The 27,170-nt window shown below is 39.7% G+C and overlaps 1 protein-coding gene and 1 pseudogene across 1 annotated transcript in view; one reads left to right on the top strand and one right to left on the bottom strand.

The window, feature by feature from the left end:
• The window catches only part of PRPF4B (pre-mRNA processing factor 4B), a 58,282-nt gene extending 33,770 nt beyond the window's left edge, over window positions 1–24,512 (bottom strand). The window contains 6 exon segments of the mRNA XM_036351788.1: window positions 1,555–1,636; window positions 2,769–2,924; window positions 9,310–9,486; window positions 12,339–13,535; window positions 23,947–24,047; window positions 24,049–24,512. Coding sequence (XP_036207681.1) covers window positions 1,555–1,636; window positions 2,769–2,924; window positions 9,310–9,486; window positions 12,339–13,535; window positions 23,947–24,047; window positions 24,049–24,480 — 2,145 coding nt within the window. The 5' untranslated portion in view covers window positions 24,481–24,512.
• Window positions 9,753–9,851, top strand: LOC118677908 (annotated as a pseudogene).
• Window positions 24,513–27,170: the final 2,658 nt, after the last annotated feature.

Raw genomic sequence — 27,170 nt, forward strand, 5'->3', positions numbered from 1 at the left:
TTCTTCCACTGATCGAAATCAATTGTTTTATTTCAGTTGATTATCAACCCATTGTAAAAGATGAAAAAAAAAGAGTTTTCAAGCAAAGATCGAGTTGCGATTGTCCAGTTCTTGATGCATCAAAAGAAAAAGGAAAAGTTGCAGAAAGGTGCAATTACATTAGCTGCAAAACAATTTAAGTGCAACAGAATGACCATATCAAGAATTTGGAAACGTGCTTCCAAAAATAATTGTCAAGGAGAATCTTATGCTAATGTTGATTCTTTGAAAAAAACAAAACTGTGGACGTAAATGCAAAGATTATAGAGAAAAACTTAAAAAACTTAAACATATTCCTCTTAGCAGAAGAGGCACCATATTAGCCTTTGATAATATTTCTCCCAAAATACTGGATAATACGTTTCTGTCACTTCAACAAGTTACACTGAAAGCAATGAAGAACGATGGCTCCAATAATTTTAAGCTCACGCATATAGAGAAAGCAAAGCTTCACAGCCAAGGGATCCTACCTACAAGTTTAAAATGCAGTAATGAAATTACTGAAAAATCCAGAAACTATCTGAACACTCAAAATAAAAATTAGGAATACTATTTTTAATTTATTGTTTAATTTAATCTAGTTTTTTGATATTAAATGTTGTGTTCTATATTTATTTTCTTTTGCTACTATTATTATGGGACAAAGTACCTTCATCAACTGCTACTATTATTATGGGACAGAAGGATTATCATTTTTCATGTATTTCAGAAATTTTCCTTTCAACTTCTTCACTCACCTTCCCATCATTAGAAGAAAATTCTCCTAATGATGATGACAGAAGGCACTTTACAGGGACCGATATCCAAAAAGGATCTAGTGGCCATGGCTTTATCTTAGGATGGCCAAGGAAGAAGAGACAATCTTCCAAGGCAGCTCACCTTATCATTAAATTACTATATCAAGGACAATGTATAGCACTTTCCACCCATTTTTTAAAAAATATATTTTTATTGATTTCAGAGAGGAAGGGAGAGGGAGAGAGAAACATCAATGATGACAGAGAATCATTAACTGGCTGCCTCCTGCACGCCCCCTACTGGGGATCGAGTCCAAACCCGGGCATGTCCTCTTGACCGCAATCAAACCCTGGATCCTTCAGTCTACAGGCCAACGCTCTATCCACTGAGCAAACCCCTTAAGGCTTTACCCATTTTTTAAAATGACCTAGCTTTAAACTAGTCTTAAAATTACTTTTCAGATGTTTCATTTAAATAATCACATTTGGATTAGAAAATCTGTCATTTTATTAAACATTAAAGTTTTTTATCCTTTCAACTAGTAACAGGTATAATTTTTTGCTAAATGAAATTCCTCCAATTTATTTTATATTCATTTATAAGGGTTTTCGTATTCATTACTTTAAAAAGGGGTAACTATGTCAATTTTATTAAGAAACTACCATTTTTTAAGACCTATTGAATTGCTACTATTGTCACATTTTTAAGTAAAAAACCTTTATTTTACTAAAATATTATTTAAGGAGGATTGATCAAAACTGTACTAAAATCACATACCTGAACAATTGCTTGCCTTTGTATTCTTCTCTGCTCTATTAGGGCCTCTTCATCTTCTTCTTCTACATCAAAGTCTTCGAGGCTTAAAAAAATTACACATATATACATGTCATTAATTTTAAACATCCTTAGAGATTCCAAAACCATAATTTTATATGTTTTAAAAATAAAAACTGAAAAATATAGGTCGGTCATTTGTAAATTTGAGCTAAAGTCTTAAGCTACCTTACTCTCTGTTTCCCAGGGGTGGGCAAACTTTTTGACTCGAGGGCCACAATGGGTTCTTAAACTGGACCGGAGGGCCGGAACAAAAGCATGGATGGAGTGTTTGTGTGAACTAATATAAATCCAAAGTAAACATCATTACATTTTCTTTTTTTTTTTAGTTTTATTCATTTCAAAGGGGCCGTAGTTTGCCCACGGCTATTCTAAACGGTCTCAGTGCCTGGTTTGAAATCCTGGCAAGTAATTTAACCTTCTGTGCCTCCTTTTTCTCATTTGTTTCATGGCACCAAAATTGGGAACAAAAGGAAGATTCTTAAATTTAAAAAATGTCATCACAGGCTCTGCCATGACCTTAGTATTAGTAAAGTCATTACACTCCTCTATCTTCAGTGTTCACATCTATAAAACAAGAGGGCTAGGACAAATAAATAAATTGGTATATTTTCTGGGCCATAGAACCCTTTGAAAGCTATATATCTTTCCCCATCAAAATGCACATGCAAACATTTACATACAATCTGAAGGGGAATGTAGCCTTATCTCCAAACACTGACCCTGACTGATCCAGACTACCCACTAAAGAACTCCTACAATCTTTATCATCCCTTCCAGTGCAGCCTTTTCTACCGTCTGTTAAATGTCCACTGCAGAAGAAGCAAACTGGACCCTGAAGGTGTTAAGATCTATGTATAACACCTTTTTCCAATTCAATTTTCTCATCACCTAGCTCTAATCAGGGTTTCTTGACCTTAGCACTGTTGACATTTTGACAATTCATTATGGGGGCTGTTTTTTGTACTGGAGGATGTTGAAGAATATCCCTGGCCTCTACCTACTGGATGGCCTAAAATGTTTTCAGACATTGCCAAATGGAGAGGCAAATAATTCAGAAGCAAATTAATGAACTCACAATATTCAGGTAGAAAATAAAGATTAAAGTTAAACAGTGTTTCTCTAAAAAGATAATTATGGGAAAATTCCACTCTTACTTATCTTCAGATGAAGATTCTTGCTCAACTTTCATTCCTTCAGAAAGACTTCCTTTAAATTTATCTTCCTTTACTTTGCTTCTGCTCCTACGTCTACGACCACCCCGTGATCGAGACCGCCTTCTCAAACGTGATCTGCTTCTCCGACCTCTGTCCCTATTTGAGAGAAGATGATATATATATATTTTTTCAAAACCTCAATTTTTCTGTGAATCTAAAACTGTTCTAAAAATAAAGTATTTAAAAAAGTTGATTAAAATTTAAAATAACATAGTATCAGAAAGACTGGAATAATCAGCTTAACTGAAAATAACTGAAACATAGCTACCTACTTACTGACTACACCGGAGCACAGAGAACTACAGGGGTGAGAGAAATGTTCTATATTCTGCCCTAGCTGGTTTGGCTCAGTGGATAGAGCCTCGGCCTGTGGACTCAAGGGTCCCAGGTTCGATTCCAGTCAAGGGTACATGCACTGGTTGTGAGCTAGAAGTTAGAAGTCGGGGTCGTGCAGGAGGCAGCCAATCAAAATTCTCTCATCATTGATGCTTCTCTCTCTCCCTCTCCTTTTCTCTCTGAAATCAATAAAAATATATTTTAAAAAAATGTTTACATCTTGATTATGGTGGTAATACAGCTCTTTGTCAAAACTCATAAACTGTACACCAAAAAGGGTGAATTTTATTTTATGTAAATGATCCTATCTAATAAAAGAGAAACATGGTAATTAGTCGTACATCCGCAACCCTTCCCATTGGCTAATCAGGGCAATATGCAAATTAACTGCCAGCCAAGATGGCGGCCAGAAGCCAGGCAGCTTGAAGTAAACATGAGGCTTGCTTGCTTCAGTGACGGAGGACTCCAACGTTCCCCGCCTGCCGCTGCCGGCCTCTGAGCTTGCAGTTTGAAACATTGTTACAAATATAGAAGCTAAACAAAACCCCAGAAACCTGCTTTCAGCCAGCCGGGATCTCAGAGCTGGAGCCAAGCCTCAGAGCTAAAAGCTGGCCCAGAATAAAAAAGAAAAAAAAAAGAAAAAAAGGAGCAGTTGGGAGCTTCAGTCACCTGCCAGCCTGAAAACAGCCCTCAGGCCCTCACCCAGACTGGCCAGGCACCCCAGTGGGGACCCCCACCCTGAAGGGTGTGTGACCAGCTGCAAACAGCCATCATCCCCTCACCCAGGCTGGCCAGGCACCCCAGTGGGGACCCCCACCCTGATCCAGGACACCCTTCAGGGCAAACCAGCCAGCCACCACCCGTGTACCAGGCCTCTATCCTATATAGTAAAAGGGTAATATGCCTCCCAGCACCGGGATCAGCGGAGCTGAGAGGCCTCCCGGCACCGGGATCAGCGTGACAGGGGGCAGCGCCCAAACCCCCTGATTGCCCTGCGGCTCTATGTGTGACAGCGGGCGGGGCCACAACCTCCCTATCCGCCCTGCTCTGTTCGTGACAGGGGAAGGCGCCCCAACCCCCTGATCAGCCCTGCTCTGTGCCTGATAGGGGGGAGCTCCCCAACCCCCGGATCGCCCTACGGCTCTGTGTGTGACAGGCTGTGGTGCCTCAACCCCCTGATCGGCCCTGCTCTGTGTGTGACAGGGTGCGGCACCCCAACCCCCCCCCCCCAGGCCCTGCTCTGTGTGTGATGGAGTAGAGCCATAACCTCCCCGTCAGCCCTGCCCTGAGTGTGACAGGGTGCGGCGCCCCAACCCCCTGATCGGCCCTGCTCTGTGCCTGACAGGGGGCAATGCCCTAACTCCCCTATCGGCCCTACTCTGTGAGTGACAGGAGGGAGCTCCTCAACCATCTGATCGGCCCTGCTCTGTGCGTGACAGGGGGGAGCTCCCCAACCCCCTGATCGACCCTGCTCTGTGCGTGACAGGGTACGGAGCCCCAACCGCCCTGATGGGCCCTGCTCTGTGAGTGACGGGGCAGCACCCCAACCCCGATTGACCCTGCTCTGTGCGTGACAGGGGTGGTGCTGCAGCCTCCCCATCGACCCTGCCTTGAGTGTGACAGGGGGCAGTGCCCCAACCCCCCAATCGGCCCTACCCTGAGCGTGCCTGAGGGTGGCATCGCAACCTCCCGATCCGCCCTGCTCTGTGCATGACAGGGGGCAGCGCCCCAACTCCCCAATCGGCCCTGCTCTGAGCCTGACCAGGGGCTGCACCTAGGGATTGGGCCTGCCCTCTGCCACCCGGGAGCAGGCCTAAGCCAGCAGGTCGTTATCTCCCGAGGGGTCCCAGACTGCGAGAGGGCACAGGCCAGGCTGAGGGACCCCCCCCCCCCCGAGTGCACAAATTTTTGTGCACCAGGCCTCTAGTGCTTCAATAAACCTGATTTTTAAAAAGACTGCTGCTGATAAGGTATGGGAAGGATAAATACGATAAAATTCCAAGTTTAATTAATATGGCCCTCAGATATTTTTATAAATACCTAAAGGTAAAATGCCTCATATTAAACAAACAGAAACTATTATAGTTCAAACATTAAGGGTATAATTTATGTTAGAAAGATGTGGCACTCCAAGCACACAAAGGTGTAAGTCTCTATAAAGAATCAGCAAACTCCCTGTTAATCACATCTAACCACCATGTTTATCTCAAATCTCTTCAGAAACCTCACCAAAAGGGCAGTAAAAGGAACTATTAAAAAGAAAATCTTCAGGCTAAGAAAATGTGAGAGACATGACAGCTGAGATGCCAACAAAATCTTGAAATGTGCAAATCAAAAAGAGTAATTCCAAAAAGAAAAAAAGTAGTTACAGATCAGATCTAAATATTAGTCCAATAGGAATGGACAAGGTAAAAAAGAAACAAGTCAATGTATGCCACAAAACCCCAGAAAGCCTCAAGAATTGGAGATACTATGTTCTCTGAAGGATAAAACTTGAGATAAAAGATAAAAATAATTGTTTGAAAGCCTTTAGGAACACCTTAATTCTGTCTAGTCCCCTTCCTGACTCAGCAGAAAATGCCACTCCCCACTTCACATTCTGGCAGAATACTTAAGATTTTTTTATTATAGAGGTGCTAAGACTTATTTTATAGAGAGGTGCTGGTTGTAAAAACTGGCCCAAGGTACAGGAGAGACACTCTACTGAAAATAGGATTAAAGGCAAGTTGACATTATGAAGGACCAAAACTTCAGGGTAGCCACATCTATCCTCTTCAGCAGGAGATGAGAGGATTCTGGGAAACTCACACACCCAAAAGAAAAGATACATAGTTGTTGATATGATCAAGTCCCCACTTCATCACCCTCAAGTGATACCCACTAATCCACAAGTTGCACATTGTCAAAATGGAAGAAAACTTCTGTTCAGCAGTGCCTAACTTTCAAATCAGAACAGGCAGCAAGGAAAGATCCAGCTATCTGAGCACATTGATTGGTTGCCTCCCTAATGTGCCCCTACCGGGGCTGGGGAACCTGCAACTGAGATACGTGCCCTGGATCAGAAATCAAAATTTCAACCCTTAGGTCCAGAGGACAAGGCTCTAACCCAGTGATGGTGAACCTTTTGAGCTTGGCGTGTCAGCATTTTGAAAAACCCTAACTTAACTCTGGTGCCGTGTCACATATAGAAATTTTTTGATATTTGCAACCATAGTAAAACAAAGACTTATATTTTTGATATTTACTTTATATATTTAAATGCCATCTAACAAAGAAAAATCAACCAAAAAAATGAGTTCGCATGTCACCTCTGACACACGTGTCATAGCATAGATTCGCCATCACTGCTCTAACCACTGGGCAAGTGGGCCAAGGCCAAAACATGTTTTAATCAACTGTTTATGTTATCGATAAGGCTTCCAGCCAAGAATAGAGTATTAGTAGTTAAGTTTTTGGAGAACAGAAATTTATACGTGAATTATCTATGCCCCTAACACCCATGTTGTTCAAGAGTCAACTGTATAGGTAAGAGAAGACTATAAAGAACAAAAAACTCCACAAAAATTCATTATTATCTTTGACATTAGAGGCACTATTTCCATAAAACAAAAGTAAAATGTTATATAAAAAAAAGTAAACAGCCAACAAGGTCTTGGGAATATATATATGGGCTTGGTGGAGGGGATCAGTAGAAGGGTAAGAAGGCAGAATGAGAAAAATCTAGACTGAAAGTAGAACAAAACAAACAAAAAAAGATGAGTAAAAAGAAAAAAAATAAATGGAATAATACAGAAGGTCCAATGGGGGCTGGAGGAGAGAAAACAATGGGAAATGGGAAAGAAAGCAAACAAAAACAAAAAAAGAGAGAAAATTTCCCAAAATAGGAAACCATAATCATCCTGCATTAAATGACCTATCTAGTGCCCAGAAAAATCAATGGAAAGAAAAAGCCACACACTAAGGCACATTATAATGAAATTTCAGAACACAGGGCATATATATATGCCTAAGCGACTGTCCAACCACCGGACTGTCAACCCGTAGCTATGATGTGCAATGACCACCAGGGGGCAGACTCTCCGACCAGTAGCTGTGACGCACACTGACCACCAGGGGGCAAACACTCAACGCAGGAGCTGCTGAGCTGCAATGATTTGGTTCTTGGGTGACGCACCCAGAACCAAAGAGGAGGGAGCCCCATTCCGGGGTGCATCACCTGAGAACCGCCCTCTCACAATCCGGGACCCCTCAAGGGATATCACAGAGCAGGTTGGGCCCAATCCCTGCAGGCCAGGCTGAGAGACCACACCAGTGCACGAATCCGTGCACCGGGCCTCTAGTTTATTATAAAAAGAGAGGGAGAGGGGGAAGAAAACAAGTCCTGTAAAAACTAACATCAGAATAGGACTTAATAGCAATATTGGAAACTAGAAAACAGCAGAATAACAATCTCAAAATTCTTTTTTTTGAGAGTAATAAAAAACAGTATCAAAATTCTAAGAAAAAATGACATCAACCTAGAATTCTATCCCTTGACATATCAGCAATGAGAATAAAGGACATTTTTTAGAGACATAGACCCCAAAATATAAGTCCTTTCCACATACTTTTCTCAGGAAGCTCCTGGAGATTCATTTCCAAAGCAAAGGGGTAAAACATGAGTAGACACTGGATACAGGAAATGGAATCACAACACAAAAAGAAAAACAAAGGAACACCAAAAGGAGAAAAAGACAAATTCCACAATGATAACTGCATAAGGAGGCCTATCAGCAGTCAGTTTAGAGCCAGAAGGCTAGAAGCATTAGAATGAAGGTCCTCTCCTCCCCCAACTATTTGCTCATCAAGGAACAATATGCTTATGATCATAATATTGATTATATCAGGAAGCATAAAGAAAGGTGATGAAATCAGGCAGAAGAGAAACATGTGAGATTAAAAACAAACTGTCCAAAGTAGGAAATCGATAGATAATGTGGCAATAACTTAAAAAAGTGTAAACATACACATGCTTAGACAAAGCATTTCTACTTTAGGAATCTAGGATACAAAATACTCAGAGATATGTAAAGATATATCCAGTAGTTGCAATATAAGCTTCTGGTGCACTATCTCTTTAAATGTTATTCTTGTATTAGTTCAATTAAAAATGTTAAAGATTAAATAGATCCAGAGACATAGAAGCATGGAACAGCCTGTGAAATCTCAAAGGGAAGGTGGGGGAGGGTGGGTGGGTGGAGAGAGATCAACCAAAGAACTTGCATGCATATATGCTTAACCCATGGATGCAGATAACAGGGTGGTGATGACTTGGGGTGGGGGTTGGGGGCTGGAGGTGGGCTAGAAAAGGTGAATGGGGGATAAAAGGGGACATATGTAATACTTTCACCAATGAAGATTTTTTTTAAAATGTTAAAAGATTGGCAAATGAACAATCATTTATGCTTTAGGTTAAAGTATTTAATGTATATGTGTTATTTTAAATGGATTCCCTGCTTTAAAAGCCAACCTTTTCAATTAAACAACTAACTACTGACTACGTTGCTTCATATAAAATGATTTCTACTACGGTAAATTAAATAGGTTTTTGCCCAAAGAGTCTTTCATGCCTACTGAGGATATCATCTTGAGGCCATGTTCTTAAGGTGATCAAATACAAGTTAATAGAAAAATAAGTACACAACTGTAAGACACACAGAAAACTGGGCTACTTATTTATTATCCTATGATTTATCCTGCTAGTTAAAAAATAACACACCTAATCCTAGCTCATTTAATATTTATCTCTTAAAAAAAATAAAAAATGTCCTACTTTTAAAAGATTGAGGTTTTTAATGAACACTGATTTATTTAAATTTAAAGGAAAACTCTATTAAACATTCAGAGCAGCGGTTCTCAACCTGTGGGTCGCAACCCCTTTGGGGGTCAAATGACCCTTTCACAGGGGTCACCTAAGACCATCGGAAAACATATATAATTACATATTGTTTTTGTGATTAATCACTATGCTTTAATTATGTTCAATTTGTGACAATGAAATTGGGGGTCACCACAACATGAGGAACTGTATTAAAGGGTCGCGGCATTAGGAAGGTTGAGAACCACTGATTCAGAGTTTAATGAAACAAAAGGGTAACATCTTTACCTTCTCCGAGGGGACCTGCTTCTTCTTCTAGGAGACCTGCTCCGCCTGAGTGGGGAGCGAGACCTCCTTCTAATGGGAGATCTACTTGCTCTTCTTCGGGTTGGAGACCACCTACTAATCGGGCTGGCATCTTTTGATCTCTCGCGTCTACTGAGGATATCGTCACGAGGTCGTGTTCTTAAGGGCACCAAATACAAGTAAATAGGAAAATGAATTAAGTCAAAATAAATGAATTTCATCTACATGTAATGGACATCTTTAAAAAGGGCACGCTATTACAGTGATTTTTTTAAATCATTTTTTGTACTTTTAGGTATTATTCTAATTTTCTATCAATGTTTATATAACTTTTAGACTCATGCAAAAATATTATTGTGAAAAAAATTCTATCTTTCCAAAATGTTTATTAGAATGAAGACAACCTTTAAAAATAAATATTCACAGTGCTTGCTTTGGCAACACATACATTAAAACTGGAACTGAAATCAGCATGACCCCTACATAAAGATGACATGCAAATTCATAAAGTGTTCCATATTTTTTAATATAAATAAATAAAAATAAATGCTCATAAACTTAAAAAGAAAAAGAAATGGCATACTTTACTAAAGATACTAAACAAAAATTAACATGTTTCGTAACAAAACTTAAATTCAAATGATTATAATGATATCTGGGTGTTATGATAGGCACACACACAAAAAGACTATTTATTCTGGTCTCAGAATCTGAAGAATTATTAAAGATTATTCTTGCCGAAACCGGTTTGGCTCAGTGGATAGAGCATCGGCCTGCGGACTGAAAGGTCCCAGGTTCGATTCCGGTCAAGGGCATGTACCTGGGTTGCGGGCATATCCCCAGTAGGAGATGTGCAGGAGGCAGCTGATCGATGTTTCTCTCTCATTGATGTTTCTAACTCTCTATCTCTCTCCCTTCCTCTCTGTAAAAAATCAATAAAATATATTTAAAAAAAAAAAAGAATATTCTTAAGGTTAAAGCCACTGACTCCAATTCCAGATAAATAATTCAAAACTTCCCCAAGTGAGTGATAATATTCCATTTCCTAAGTTTAAAGACTTTTATTTCTAAATTTTGACATTTTTGCCATTAAGAGTCTTATTTTTAATATATCAATTACATACAATAATAGCATCTTACAATCAACACCAACCTTAGAGCAAAGAAAATATAAAAAGGGCAGTCCATCTAGTCATGGCAGTATATATTGGTATAAATTTCCTACAAGGAAATTCAGCAATAATTTTCTAAAATGTATAAATGTACATAATCATAGACTTTGCAGTTTCATGTCTGTGAATTTATTCTACAAAGAAATCTCACACATAACCCATGGATATCTTTGCATACAATCATGAAAATCTGTAATCAACCTAAATTTTCATTAGTATCAAGTGAAACGCATAAGTGGAACAACAAATCGATGTTTCTCCCTTTCTCTCTTGTTAAAGGAAAAAAAATCAACCAATTTAAAAAATTTTAAAAGATCTGTATGTATTAACAGAGAAGTGTTTGATGAAAAAAGCAAATCACTGTTAACATGAATAGTATGACTCCATTTTTGTAAGAAAAAACATTAATATTAATTGTATGGGCATAGAAAAAGAGCTAGAAAGATTCCTCTTATGAGTAGCAATGGAAAAAGAGAGAGGGAAAGAATTTATATGCTTCTGCATTTTTTGAATTTCTCTTTAATTAATATTTCTTCTGTAATTAAAAAAATATTTGTTTTAAAAAATTCAACTCTAGTCCTTAATAAATTCTTCAAAATATCCTTCACAAACTGAAAGCAAATTGACGGAGACCAGGATCATTAACTTTACATAACAAATCAGTAACAACTGCCTCAATGCAAGAAAGCTAATGGGGCCATTTCATTACAATGTAACTTAGAAGTAAAGAGTCAAGAGTATCTCTTTAAAATAGAGCTCTTTAAAAAAAGCATTATTGAAATTTCTTGAAAAATATGATAAACTGAGTCTAGCTTATTTATTTAAACCCATAGACAGTACATGTTAATATATAATAATAAATGAACAGGAATTCATATCCTTACACAGAATAAGCCAATATTCCCTTAAGTGAAACTTGGCCGATTTTTTCACATGCCTAATCACTGAATATAAAGACAGCTAAAAATCTGTTTCTAAAGTACTTTAGAGTAGTCTAAACAATTCCCGACCCCTCCCTTCCAAAATCCTTTCGGTGTCTTAACTATTTATTACTTCTATAATCCTAGTAAGTAGGATCAATCTATTTTTTTCCCTAGTAAATAGGATCAATCTATTTTTTCCATTTATAAATTAAGCATGACAGTCACTTCCCTGAGAGAATCTCGAGAATTTGAGAAAAGAACTGATGGATCGAATGTATTCTATAAATATGAATTATTTTCATTATTAGTAGTAATTAAAAAATAGTTTCTTATACCATCCTTCCTAAACTTAAGGGGTTGTTGTTGTTTTTTGCAACAGATTATAAATATTTAAATTAACAAAAAAAATTTCCACTTTCAATTTCATTTTGTTTGGGGGCCAAAAGCAATTATAGTTTCAATTAATATTGTTAGAACTCAAAATCATGCCAATTCAAGAGAATAGACAGATCACAAACCTTAAAACTGATACCTCTTTTTTTTAACTTTTTAAAGTTGAAAATTTCAGCCTATATTGTCCAATGGAGTAATAATCCCCTCTAGGAAATATACTCCCTCCCCATAAATGGGTATACAGAGCTGTCAATTTACTTGGATTTAAAGGAATGAGTCTGCAAGTTAGATACTAAATTAAGAACTTGAAAACAAAGGTTTCTATCAAGTTCAGTATTTGTAAATTGTCCACAACCAAGATACACAATGACAAAAGTACAAATGTAAATACAGTAAATGGAATGGATTATACCTAAAACTATAAAACTCATTACTATCTCATCTTTCATTGTCACAAGTTCTAGTTTCTCCTTTAAAATTTGGTGCATTGGTAAAAAGCACTAACATTTTGAAAATAAGTTACCTTGGGGAAGAAAGTCGTCTCCTTTCTGGTTCTCTTCGTTTTCTTTCCAAGGATCGGCTCTTAGCTCTTCTACCGGGAGACAGAGTTCGAGAAGGTGACTTGCTCTGCTTAGACCTTCTATCATTTAAAAGTGGAGATCTACTTCTTCTGGATTTATCACGTTGTTTTGGAGACAAACTTCTTCTTTTAGGACTACGACCAGGTCTTCTACTGGGTGACCTATTTTCTTTCCCAGAAGAAGCATCTTTAGAGGGAGATTTAATTGGCTTCTTTTCTTTATCAGTTTCAGACCGTTTTGATTTTCTCTCTTTGGACCGTGACCTTCTGTCTTTGGATTTACCTCTTAAGTCAACTGGGGATCTGGATTTTTTGCCTCGATCACGACTTCTTTCATTTATAACTGGGGATTTTTTTCTATCTTTTGACTTACTTTTATCTTCAATCTTAACCTTGTCATCAGTAGGCGATCTGGCCTTCCCAATTTTCTCTTGAGATCGCCTTCTAAGGGTAGGAGATTTTGATTTTCTTGCTTGATCTTGAGACTTACTTCTTTTGGATGGACTTTTAGACTTTTTCCTCTCCTTTGATTTGCTCCTAGTTGTCTTCTCTTTAACTATTTCAACACCTCCCTTACTTTTCTTTTTATCAGACCTATGTCTAGTCCGTTCTTTGGATCTGCTTTTACTTCGCTTTTTTGTACTATTTTTATTGTCCATAAGTTCAAGTTTCCCCTTGGTAGTGGAAGATCTAGTACTAGACCTATTTCCATTTCTTGCCTTTTCATGAATTTCCCCCTCTTCTTCAGAGCCAGATTCATAACCTTGTAATATGAGCCCCATCCCTGACTGGACCTTTCCTTCCATTAACTCATTATCAAGTTCAGCTTTAATCAAGGCTCTCTGTTTTTCCAAGTCTTCCAGCAACGCTAAATCATCAAGTTTAGTTCTTTTTGCTGGAGACAAACCTTCTTTGTCAGAAGCATCTATAACTTCTTTTCTTTTGTGTTTCTTATGTTTATGCTTATGTTTATGTTTTTTATCCTTGTCTTCTTCTAAGGAATGTTTATGTTTCTTATGTTTACTTCTGTGTTTATGCTTCTTTTTTTTGTGACGACTGTGCTTATTTTGAGATTGGTCTTCTGATACTTCTCCATTTTCTTCATGTATACTCTTTTCAGAATTATCAGCATCTTCCATCCTATAATGTATCAAACACATTTTAAAATCATATAATTTATCGAGCATTCATGATCATAACAAAATAATGATAAAATACATTTCAATCGAATACACAAAAGAATGCCCCATTTTCTTTTATTAAACACATAGACCTATTTGGGAGACTAATCTCTTTTTTCACTTTAAATTCAGAAGCATACTTTAAAAAAAATCTCTGGGGCCAATATTGAGCATACCCAAAATAGCACTCCATCATGTGCACCGGTGGCTGATGTTGATAGTATAAATATACCTTCCAAGTATTAAAACTTCATAGTAAACTAACCAGGAGTTACAGACTCTTGACCTGTAGCAGCCACTGAGAATCATGTCATTGAGCCATATCAAAGGGTCTTTTGCAGGTTAATAATAGTTCAAATCAATAATAGTTCAAAATCAGCAATTTCACATGGTCTAACCCAATATTTGCTCAGCTAAGTTTCAAATGAAGAGATTATTTTCCAAAAATATGTTCAGTGGCTTTTGTACTTAATTGTTTGAGCTATGCTCAGTTAAAGAATTTATGATTTAAATTATTTTGCTAAATCCATGCTGTTCAGTATTCCCAGGTAAAACACAGGCTACGACAACAATATTTAAATTTACCCTTTAAAGTCACTCCATACTGTATTATCACATCTTAGAATGAGATCAAAACAAGACTTTAATTTATCGGAATTAATGAACTCATACTATTTTTGGAGGAAAATATGAATTATTTTGTCAAAATCCTTCCAATTATACACTCCTGTACTGTAAGTTTATCAAATAGCTCCTTGCAAGTTATGAATAAATCTATTCAATCTCTTTTACCATTTTTTAAAGATCACCTATATTTAAATGTAGGTATTAAGGTGGGTAGCAGGAAAACAAAGATGTACAAGACCAATACCTGCCTTCCTCAAGAAAATGATAGTCCAGAGGAAAACAAAGTGTAATGATAATTACACAAATAAGGGCATTATGGGATAATGACATGAATAAAGGAACACTAAAGGAAAACCTAAAGTCATTTTGAAAATGGTCAAGGGAAGTATCTTGAATGAAATTACAGAAAAAAACACACGCTATTTTTTAAGCAGGTACTTTGGGTAGAATAAGAAATGTTTATCGGGAAGGTACATGAGTTGGAAGTAACACTGTAACATTCTCCTAAAGAATGAGTAAAAAATTAACCAGAAGGGAAAAGAGGTACTTTAGGGTGGAAAAAAAAGTGAAAAGGGGATAATTATATATAGCCAACTGTAAGCAGATCAGTGCTGTCAGGGCATCAAACATGTGGAAGTAAATGGTCTAATGAAAGTTAAGATCTCAGTGGACCAATTCCAGATGACAAGATATAGCATGAGATTCTGGGATGTAGTGGCTGAGATACAGTTATAGGCTCACTGTAATCAAAGGCCTAGGAACTGCGAGGTAAGGTTGTTGGGTGGATGGTCTGTAATGACACTGTCATTATGGCAGGGTTGAAGAAGAGTCTGACCTTCCAGCCAAGTCTGTGCTCAATAAAGGACACACTGGAGTTTGCTTGAAAAGTTTTCAATTAACGAGGGGGGTGCAGAATATGGAGAACATAACTACCACATGGCAAATACTTTGAATTTTTTAGTGTCAGATTGCCAATATCCATTTCTGGTACTATAGACTCTGGGAAATAAAAAAAATATTAAAATAGAGCTGCAGAGGAAGCTGTGTCTTCTAGTGAGAGTCAGGTTATAGTTTGAGCTTACTTCTAATAGGGTATGAGAAGATAGAATAAATATAGTAGTGTTCTCTGGATCATCAAATGTTCTCAAAAGACTTGGAAAAAGAAAGTGTAATATCTTTGTATTAAAACAAACAAACATAAAAACAAACAAACATGATTGTGGAGGAGGGAAAAATCACAAAACTAGAAAATAGGTTATACCTTTGTATAAGGCTATACACCCTCCTATAGGCAATCCTTGCCCAGAAATCTTTCATGCCACAATCCATGTGAGATATATGAACCTTGACTCACAGGGGGAAAAGTCTGAGACAAACTGAATTAGGCTAATTCAAGATATGGGGATAGGTATGGAGAACCTTTTAAAAGGTTGAGAATGATTTTCAGGTAAAACACTAAGTACTCAAAGTATAAAATTCAGATCAAGCTACTAGTAACTGAAGACCCTTTAAGTAAAGAAGAATAGTTGGATGGTTAGGCAGTTTCCACAGACAAACTACCTGGATTCAAATCCTGGGTTCAACTTACTAGTTGGGCAGACTTAGGCAAGTTTAAGATTTCTCTGATCTGTAGGCACCTCATGTATAAAGTGGAAAAATTATAAAAATAATAGCATCTACCCCAAAGCGTGTTGTGAAGATTGCACAGGGCAATAGATGTTAAGGTTTACAACAATGCCTAGCACAAACCAAGTGCCAAAAAAGTAAGCTGTTATTATTGTTCAGATACTGGATAAATAAATATATTTACTCATCATGACACTGGAGCTGGCAGGACTAATACTAAGAATGTTATTTTAAGGAATACTATCAAAGACCATGGATGCTCGAGTCAAACTATCTTATTAAAATGTCATCTCCAACATGGCACACCTAGTATAACCTTAGGCAAGTTACTTCTGTGCCTCAGTTTCCTCAATTGTAAAAACTGGGGAAATAATAGTATTGACAAATCAGAGATTTGTCTTGGCAATGGTTCACACAAAGTACTCAAGAAATATTGTCTCTCCATATGTCTCCAAGACAGGTGAGATATTAAAGTTAAAGGGACTTAAGGAATATGCCTAAGGTCACACAGCAAGCTAACAAGAAGGCTGGTATTACATTCCAAATTAGTCAAGAGCTCTTCCTTATGATGGATGCTTTTAAAATGAGAGCATTATCACTACTCTGCATGACACTTGATTGTTGCCTCCTACTCCATTCAGAGTCAAAACTAAAATTCTTTACAAGGCCTCATAAAATCTGCCCAAGAACTGGAGAGCATTATGCTAAGTGAAATAAGCCAGTCAGAGAAAGATAAATACCACATGATCTCACTCATTTGTGGATTATAGAGAACAACATAGACTGATGAAAAGGGACAGACCCAAAGACTGAGAAACAGCAATCAGGCTATCAATCCCCAGAAGGAAAGTAGGGGAGGGCGGGGGTAAGGGGAAGAGATCAACCGAAGGACCTGTATACATGTATATAAGCCAAACCAACGGACATGGACAACAGGGGGATGGGAGCATGAGTTTGTGTGTGGGGGGGAGGTTGGAGGTTAATGGGGGAGTGAGGACACATTTGTAATACCTTAACTAATAATAAAAAATAAATAAATAATAAAAAAAAAATATTTTGAACCTATTACTTTCCTCTCACACTCATCCACTTCAGCTACACTGCTCTCCATGAACAGGTAAATCTCAGGGCCTTGGTACTTGTACTTACTGTTTCTTCTGCCTAGAATGCTTTCTCCAGTTGTATATATTGCTGGTTCTTTTACCAACCTCAATTCTTTGTGCAAATTATACTTCCTCAGTTAAGTTTCCCTGATCAATTCATTTTAATCGCAACACCCACTCTACCACACATATATTCCCTTTCTTTGCTTAATTTTTCTCCAAGTTGCCACAACCTAATACAATTCTGTTGGGCTCTTCCTATTATAACACAAACCCTATGAGAGGAAAATTTTAATGTTTAATCCACTGCTCTATCCCTAAGACCTATACTATCTAACTTATAGAAGGTACTCAATAAGTACATTGTTTGCGGGTAGTTTTTATTGCGCACTAACAGGTGGCGCGGGCCATTTTTGCTAATTTTTTGCACAAATGCAACGTTCAGTAAAATTACGATAACTTTAGTTTACGTATTTATACGTTACCCGCATTCTACCGCTAGTCTATAAAAAACGTATTAATATGTGTCCCGCGCTCTACTACACTGGTAGAACGTATAAATACGTAAAATGTATAAATATGTTTCCCGCATACAATGTGTTAAGTGATCCTATATAATAAAAAGGTAATATGCAAATCAAACGGCGGAACTACGGTTGCTATGATGCGCACTAACCACCAGGGGGCAGACACTCAAGGCAGGAGCTGCCCCTAGTGGTGAGTGCACGTCCACAGGGGGAGCGCTCCTCAGCTAGAAACTGGGCTCATGGTTGGCGAGTGCAGTGGCGGTGGCGTGAGCCTCTCCCGCGTCCCAGACTGCAAGAGGGCACAGGCCAGGCTTAGGGACAGCCCTCCTACCCCAGTGCACAAATGTCGTGCACTGGGCCTCTAGTTTATATAAAATAACATATAAAAACTGTATTCAATACACTACAGATGGTTTATACTGGCTATACCAGTGATGGTGAACCTTTTGAGCTCAGCGTGTCAGCATTTTGAAAAACCCTAACTTAACTCTGGTGCCATGTCACATAGTCACATATAGAAATTTTTTGATATTTGCAACCATAGTAAAACAAAGATTTATATTTTTCATATTTATTTTACATATTTAAATGCCATTTAACAAAGAAAAATCAACCAAAAAAATGAGTTCGCGTGTCACCTCTGACACGCGTGTCATAGGTTCACCATCACTGGGCTAGGCCATACTCTTACCTTTGACAGCAAACACTTTGTTCTTGCTCAGATATATTTCCAGGGCTTCACAGTACACATGCCTATTTCTTGAATGCAGTACCCTAAATGATTTAATCACCTCCCTCACCAAGAAAAACCTGCTCTTTGAACCTTTTTCTAAAGCTTTCTGTAATTTACAAATCTGCCAAGTTTCATTCAAAATTCTTAAGAATTTACCAAAAGCTTTTCTAGCTCCTAATGTTTCTGAGAATCAGGATGTACATCATGATACCCAGTGTTTGAGAGTCATTCCCATGAGTGACACCAGTTTCTATTGTAATTTAATGTTATCTCAAGAAATGATTAGGTTACTGATAAAAATGCTACAAGCATCTTAGGGCCAGCTAGGTTAACCTTAATAATCCTAGAGTTCTCCCACACTTGAATTAGGCATAGAGCAGACATTTACCCTCCTCAGTTGATCTCTAAGGCAAATTTCATAGAAAATAATAATTGCACTCTGATGAGGTAAATCAGGAAAACTTGAACTCAACAAGTCAATGGCATATTACATATAATGACCTTGTGCTAAGGCAGCTAATTTAGGATCATCATTAACAACTTTCTTCTAAAGCTTTAGGGAAAGGTTTCTTGTAAGGTAATAGTATCATCACAAGAAGAGTGAATACAATAAGTAAAATATTCTGAGAGCTAGAGACCACACTCACATAACTTTTACTACAGTATATTATTATAACTATAGGCCTGGTGCATGAATTTGTGCATGGGTGGGGTCCGGCCAGCCCACTCCAATCAGGACTGATCTGACCTGGCTAGCTGGGGGGAGGGGACACAGGAGGTTGGCCGGCCCCACCCTCTGGTCAAACTCCCGGTTGAGGGGACAATTTGCATATTAGCCTTTTATTATAAAGGACTGTTCTATTTTATTATTAGTTGTTATTGTTAATCTCAAGTTTTTCACAGATATGTATGTATAGGAAAAAACATAGTACAGGTATACCTTTGGAGATATTGCAGGTTTGGTTCCACATCACTAAAAGAAAGTGAATGTCACAATAAAGACAGTCACAATGCTTATAAAAGTTACGTTTTAGCCCTAACCAGTGGTTCTCAACCTTCCTAATGTCGCAACCCTTAAATACAGTTCCTCATGTTGTGGTGACCCCCAACCATAAAATTATTTTTGTTGCTACTTCATAATTGTAATTTTGCTACTGTTATAAATCGTAATGTAAATATCTGATATGCAGGATGTATTTTCATTGTTTGCGACCCACAGGTTGAGAACCGCTGCACTGGTTTGGCTCAGTGGATAGAGCATCATCAGCCTGCGGACTGAAAGGTCCCAGGTTCAATTCCGGCCAAGGGCATGTACCTTGGTTGCGGGCACATCCCCAGTAGGAGGTGTGCAAGAGGCAGCTGATCGATGTTTCCCTCTCATCAATGTTTCTAACTCTCTATCCCTCTCTCTTCCTCTCTGTGGAAAAAATCAATAAAATATATATATTTTTAAAAAGTTATGTTTACACTATACTTTAGTCCAGGAGTCCTCAAACTACAGCCCGTGGGCCACATGCAGCCCGCCGGAAACATTTGTTTTTTTACTTCAAAATAAGATCTGTGCAGTGTGCATAGGAATTTGTTCATAGTTTTTTTTTAAACTACAGTCCGGCCCTCCAACGGTCTGAGGGACAGTGAACTGGCCCCCTGTTTAAAACGTTTGAGGGCCCCTGCTTTAGTCTATTAAGTATGCAATAGCACTGTCTTTAAAAAACAATTCCTAAATTTAAAAATACTGCTAAAAATGCCATCCATCAGCTGAGCTGTACAGTACTAACATCAAAAATCGCTGATGACAGATTACCATAGTATAATAACAGTAACATTTGAAATAGTGTGAAAATGATCAAAATGTGACATAGAGACATGACATGAGCAAATACTGTTGGAAAAATGGCATAGACAGACTTACTCAAGGCAGGGTTACTATAAACCTTCAACATGTAAAATGCAATATCTGTGAAGTGCAATAAAGTGAGGTATGCCTGTACATGTAGAATTTGATACTATCTGTGGTTATGGCATTCACTGGAGGTCTGGGAATGTATACCCCATGAAAAAGAGGGACTACTGTATATAAATTCCACATATATAAATTTACATTTTGCAATTTAACACACATTAGCAGGTGTATAGGTCTATACCAACCTGGTCTACAACAGTTTTGTCATAAAACAATACTGACTGAGAGCTGATTAATGTCCTTCAAATCACATTATTTGGAAACAAAGCTAAGTTAAAAGTTCAGGCAATATGAAAGGGTTTAACAGTATTTGTTCATTTGTTTTGTCGAATGCAATGTACCAGTTTCACCCTTCAAACAACCCAGATCTTGGGGCATCTGGCACAATAGCCATGAACAATTTTAAAATAAAGTGGCCAGTTACCAACCACAAGTGTTATTTTAACTTCCTTTTTCACATTGTTTCCCCCTCCTCCCCTAGAATATTCTTTTTTATACCTTTTTGGGGGGCATTCAATTTATGCTTTGGAGACAAAATGGTTAGCAAAGGGAATGCAATTGCTTCTTTATAAGTAATTAAGCTTGTTTCTCTAACAAATTAAACTACTTTAATACAGAACTAACGGAGAAGTAAAAATAAGAATGAATCCCCAAAGACTTTCTTTTATGTGTATATGTACACATACACACATACACATATGCACTTTTACTGATTTCAGAGAGGAAGGGAGAGAGAAACATTGAGGAGAGAGAATCATCAATTGGCCACCCCCTGCATGCTCCCACTGGGGATTGAGCCCACAACCCAGGCATGTGCCCTGATCCGGAATTGAACTGAGACCTCATGGTTCATGGGTCAATGCTCAACTACTGAATCTCACTGGCCGGGAAAGACCAACTATTCTTAAAACAATTTCCTTGACCCACATCTTTTCTAAATCAGGTTTGGGATTATATTTCAAAGAATTAGAACTATCACATAAAAGTGGATATTTCTGGGACACTGGAAATAAATGAAAATTATTTCAAGCCTTAAAGGCTATTTTTAAAATGTATAGTGGCAGACCAGACTATACAATAGATAGGAGCTGGGTTCTAAAACCAGACTGCCTGGGTTTAAATCTTGGGTCTGTCACTTAGTACAACCTTGGCCAAGTTAACTTAATTTTTCTGTGCTTCAGTATCATCTGTAAAACATGGGAAATAACAGTTATCTACCACCATCGGGCCATTATAAGGATTAAATGAGTTAATATTTGTTCAGTGCTTTGAGCAATTCCTGGCTTGGTAAGTACAAACAAGTCAATGCATGTAAAAATGTAAATGTTTAGCCCTGCCAGTTTTGCTCAGTGATTATAGAGCATCAGCCTGTGGACTGAGAGTTCGATTCTGACCAAGGGCACTGACCAAGGGCACGTACCTCAGTCCCTGGCTCTGGTAGGGGCATGTGTGGGAGGCAACCAATGGGTATATCTCTCACATCAAAGTTTTTTTCTCTCTCTCCCCCCACCCTCTACCATTCTCTCTAAAAAAAGGGGGAAGGTAAATATTCTTGGGTGAGGATTAACAAATATATATATATATATATATATATATATATATATATATATATATAAAATATATAAATAAATGTATTTTTTATATAACACATGCACACATATATTTTTTAAAGTAAATGTTTAAAACCATCCAAAAGGCTGAGTTAGCTAATGAGTGACAAATGTAAAAGCCCTAGAAAGCCTTCAGGAAGTTTAAAACTGTTTTTTTAATATTTACTTTTTCTAAATTAGAACTTTGAATAGCATCCATATAAACTATTAAGTATCCTCTAAAGAACTGTTCAGACACTACAGTATATCCAGCATTCAGTATGAGCAGCATACATAGTACTTGCTTTCATATCAAACCGTTTTGTTAAACATCTTCAAATAATTGAAAATGGAACACATATAAACCAAATATTCCATTTATACCCAATGTTCTGTGGGGGAGGGAAAGTAAAATTAAAGACTATCTCAGTATCACTCACATTGCAAAGGCCTAAAAAAGTTACTTATTACTATCAAATCTAGTATTTGAATATGTAAATAAAATGTAGCTGAATGACTCCTCAAAGTGAATCTGAACTGTTCCTGAAATAAAATGAGCCATAATACTATAGGACTTTAATTTTTAAAAATGTTTTTATTGATTTGAGAGAGAAGGGAGAACGAAACATACACTGAGTGGCCAGATTATGACAGGCCAGATTATTATGACCACCCCACCAGTACAATGAAGTGAATTAGTTATGCAAATAATAATAATAATAATAATAATAATAAAACCTTGAGAGTATTTGCTTAGGAAGTTTTCAATATTCAGTATTTTTGGAAGTGTCAATGAAGTACTGATGGGGTGGTCATAATAATCTGGCCACTCAGTATAGATGAGTGCACAATCTGGGCTGGAGCCCTGAAGGGGACTCAAACCCCGACCTCTCTGTTCAACCACCGCACCGCCTAAGATGGGTACTGCACTGGCAAAAACACTGTAACGGTGCCACACTGTGACCTCGAAGAGACACAAAATGAGGCAAACTCTAGTTAAAACTTTAGACTCCGTCTGCTGTCCTCTCTGAGTCAAATGTGAACATAATAAAGCAGCTTTCAATAGTCCTCCATGAAAAACTTCACTGTCTAGCTGAGTAAAGCCCAGGACTGAGGCGTCCCACTGGTTGCACAGCAATGAAGTGTTGGGCCGTCTGGTGGCAAAGATTTCTCCTATCTCTCAATCCCAAGTTGCTGGGCTATATCTATCTCTTTTCTAAAATGGCTGGAAACAAGTCAGATAATGCTGACGCAAAAACGGGCGATACAAGAATATTGTTTTAAAATCCATTCTCTTTTATGTTCTTGTTTGAGATTTCCTCAACACACACACGAAAAACAAATGTAGTGATTTCAGCTAAGCAATGGTTAGCCTCTGCAACACACACAGGTATGCATTCCTCTCGGCCGCATCCACTATATTATATTGGCTTAACTACAGAAAAGTGCCCGGGTCCGTGGGAGCTGGCCATGTCCACTACCGCTTTCAGGGGTCCTCCCGAAGGAGTGCTACAGTCAGGCCCGAACGCCAGGCCTTAACCCCAAGGACCTGGTCTTAGTTTGTCTCACGTTTACAAGTTGGCAAGTAAGCTGCAATAAAACATCGGGTGGGTGATGGAGTAAAGAAGAGTCCGGGGGTGGCGAGAGGAAGCGCACAAACTATCGCTGTGGGAGGTCCAAAGGGTGACCCTAGCACCCTGCTCCTCGCGGCTTTCTGGCTCTAAAGCTCACCCCGGAGCAGGACGACCCGCACTGCACGCGGAAGGAAGACACGTCTCCGGACGGGCCCGGGTGCCGCTCGGCTCCTCGCACCCCCAGCACCGAGGCTGCGAGTGCGGCGGCCCGGGATCGCCGCTCGGACCCGCCGGGGGGACCGGGAAGGCGCGACCGCACCGGGGCCGCAGCCGCCTGGCGCGCGGGACCTGTAGAGGCCGCTCGCGCCCACGCCTCCCAGAGGAGCGACGCGCGGCAGGCCGCGGCCACCTCCGACTCAACAGACGCGGCCTCCGGGAGTGGAACTCGCAGGCCGGCCGCCCACCCGCGCCCCACGTTTCCCGCCCCACAACGTATCGGGCGGGGAAAGGCAAAGTTTGGCTCTCGCCGTTAGGCCTGAACTTTCCCGCCCGCCGGTGCAAGTCTCCGCCGTCTGCCACCCCGCAGTCCCCAGGGCCCCGGCCTTCCGTACTGCTGGGAGAGACTTACTCCGACTGTTCCCGCAGACACGGAGCCTCGGCGGCGGCCATCTTGAACTTCCTGACTCGTTGGTGGCGGCGGCTGCCCGGGCGGTGGAGGCTGGTGTAAAGGGGAGGAAGAGGGAGCAGAGCCGTCGCGCATGTGCTGAGCGCGCAGGGCACCGTGGAGCTCTGAGTCCGCTCTAAGAATCCAGATATAAAAGTGCATCCGGGGACAGGGCGAGCGAGCGTGATGACGCAACTTCCCCAGACGGGGGAGGGGCGCGAGGAGCGGCGGGCGGCGCCTGCCGAGGGTTCGAGGCCGGGTGACAGGCATGCGCTCTGCGCGGGTCAACGTTAGAACCGAACTAGGTCTGGGAACCTGCTGGAGAGGGAGGAGACGGGACTCGGTGGGACGTCGGTCTCGGGTGTTCTCACGGGGGCCCAGGAGCTGAGTTAAAGTTCTCAGACTACCGCGAACAAAATGACGGTTTTGCTTCTGAGCTGCGTTGGAGGCGTAGTGAATGCCTCTTGCCTGGCTGGATGATTCAACCAGAAGTCGCATTAAGGGCAAGCTTGTAGAAAGGCATACTGAGAATACTGGAAAGTTAGAGTTGCACTTAGAACGTAAATGTACTTTAATATGTAACCGTTATTGATACATTTATTTAAAACATAAACTTTGTTTCCATTTTTTGCCAAATCCAGGGGTAATGCCAGGAGTCGTTAGGGTCACTGGTTCTGTAAATTGAAGTTTCAAGTAATATTTTGGTTCAAATTATGTTTTTCTATAATAATGTACTACAGTAATGGGACTAGGTGAAATACTATATGAAAAAACATTTATTGACTCTTGGAGAGCTTTCAGCACCATGTGGGATTTTATGTCGCTCTCGGGGGAAAAAACGGTACCATTCTCCGTACTCCGGGCGCCTGGAAGCAGGGTGACCATTACTTTTATTCTTAAAAACAATTGAGTTTGGGTTTGTCCTGGAAGTTTGAGCTCAGAATACCTGGGCTTCTTATACATCTTAAATTTTCAGAGGGGAAGAGTTACAAATATTCTTTAAAAATAAGTAACCTGTTTGGCTGAGTCCCAAACGTGTTAAAATGTTAAGTGTTTTCCCCACATGGACTCTATTAATATGGAATACCAAATTAACCTTTGGATAATTACTGATTTTTGTGAGTTCCCCATTGTAGCATTTCTTTATATAGTCCTTAATTATATTGTTTTCTTCATGAAGGATTTCTCTCTCCTTAACAATCAGGTTCAGGTATAATAACTTGAAAGACTTCTTTCAAAGGAATAAGTTTTCAGAGATATGTTTAAAATGGTTTATATTTTAACCATATGCTTATTTATGTACTAATAGTGTATAAGTTGGGATTTCAGAGTTCTAACTATTCCTCCCTCATCCCTATATATCTTTTTAAAGTATTACTAATTCAGCCTTGTATGAACAGTTCATTGTATTATCTGCTCCGTACCCTCATGAAGGCAAGGCAATGTGTCATTTTGTCAATAGCTCCAATATGTTATTAAAATAACAAAAATAATAAATTATATATATAAAATCCTAATATGCAAATAGGCCAAATGGAAGAACAGCTGAACAAACGGTCACTATGATGTATGCTGACCAACAGGGGGCGCACGCGGATCATGGTGGGCGTTGGCCACAGTGGGATGGTAGAGCGGGTGAGTGGAGAAGCCAGACCAAGGCGGGGCGCCAGTCACTGTCATCGGGGTGAGCCTCTGGTGCTTACTGAAAATTCTTTGTTCCCGTGCACTGCAGTCCCACTGGGCACTCGCACCTGCTGCTGGCACTGGCCCCACGCATACCTGCTGATCGCTTGGCGCTGTCAGCAGGTGCAAGTAGCAGCTGCCAGCCCCAATCGCCCCTCAGGGCTTCTCCACCAACCCCTGCTCCTGAGGGGCGATCAGGGCCGGCAGCCACCTCTCGCACCTGCTGCCAGTGCTGGCCCCAATCGCTCCGTGCCAGTCAACGGGTGGGAGCGGGGCTGCTGGCAGATGGGACCAGGAGCTGTGGAGGGAGGCGCCAGGCGAGGGTGCTGAGGATAGGTCGAGACCTGCCCTGTGCCCACTGCAGCCTCATGGCCCACAGTTCCTTTCAAGGTGCACAAATTCGTGCACTGGGTCCCTAGTTTTTAAATAGTTTTAAAATGAAATAATCATAGCATATGTAGTACAGACCTATTACAGATCATGTTTTGGAAATAAGTGCAACCCTATAAGGGATCTTTACCTTGGATATGCTATAAAGTAGAATAATATACTAAAGGCAAAAAGTCTAGCAAATTGGTGTGAAGAGGTAAGGTAACTTGCTTGTGATGACTCAGTTTCTAAGTGTCAAGCCAGGATTTGAATTGAAATCGAACTTCCAAGTCTTTGCTCTTTCCTTCTTAACATGAAGCTTCCCACAGAAATGTCATTTGTTTAGCATCTTATTGAGTACCAACTAACACAGCTCTTTCATATTCAAATATTTTTTTAAGTAAAAGGGAAAGATCACTGTACTGATGTCCAGAAATACTTACTTTCCTAAGGTCCAGAGGTTGTGATCTCTTTCTTGTTGCTGATTGATTAGTGGAGACCTCATAGGCAAATCTCAGTTTCCTTAATCATATTACAATTCTTTGCAGTATGCTTAATGTGAGGATTAAACTAAGCACACTGAGCCCTAGCTGGTTTGGCTCAATGGATAGAGTGTCAGCCTGTGGACCAAAGAGTCCTGGGTTCTATTCCGGTCAAGGGCATGTAACTCAGTTGCAGGCTCCTCCCCGGCCCAGGCCCTGGTCAGGGTGTTTGCAGGAAGCAACCAATTGATGTGTTTCTCTCACATGGATATTTCTCTCTCTGTCTTTCCCTCTCCCTTCCACTTTCTCTGAAAATCAATGGAAAAATATCCTCAGGAGAGAATTAAAACAAACAAACTAAGCACACTTAGTAGGGGGAAGATGAATGGGGGAAGTAGGCACTAAGGATGTTCAGGTTTGAAGCCAGATTATGACTGGTTAAAGTTTAGATTTGGATAAACCATTCAAGTTTGTAAAAAAGAGCATAGCAGCCCAGCCAGCAAGGCTCAGTGGTTGAGTGTCAACCTATGAACAGGTCACAGTTCTATTCCTGGTCAGGGCACATGCCCGGGTTGCAGGCTGGATCCCCAGTGTGGGATGTGCAGGATGCAGCTGATCAATGATTCTCTCTCATCATTGATGTTTCTATCTCTT

The sequence above is a fragment of the Myotis myotis genome, unplaced genomic scaffold, assembly GCF_014108235.1.
Source record: "Myotis myotis isolate mMyoMyo1 unplaced genomic scaffold, mMyoMyo1.p scaffold_m19_p_2, whole genome shotgun sequence".
Classification (NCBI taxonomy): Eukaryota; Metazoa; Chordata; class Mammalia; order Chiroptera; family Vespertilionidae; genus Myotis; species Myotis myotis.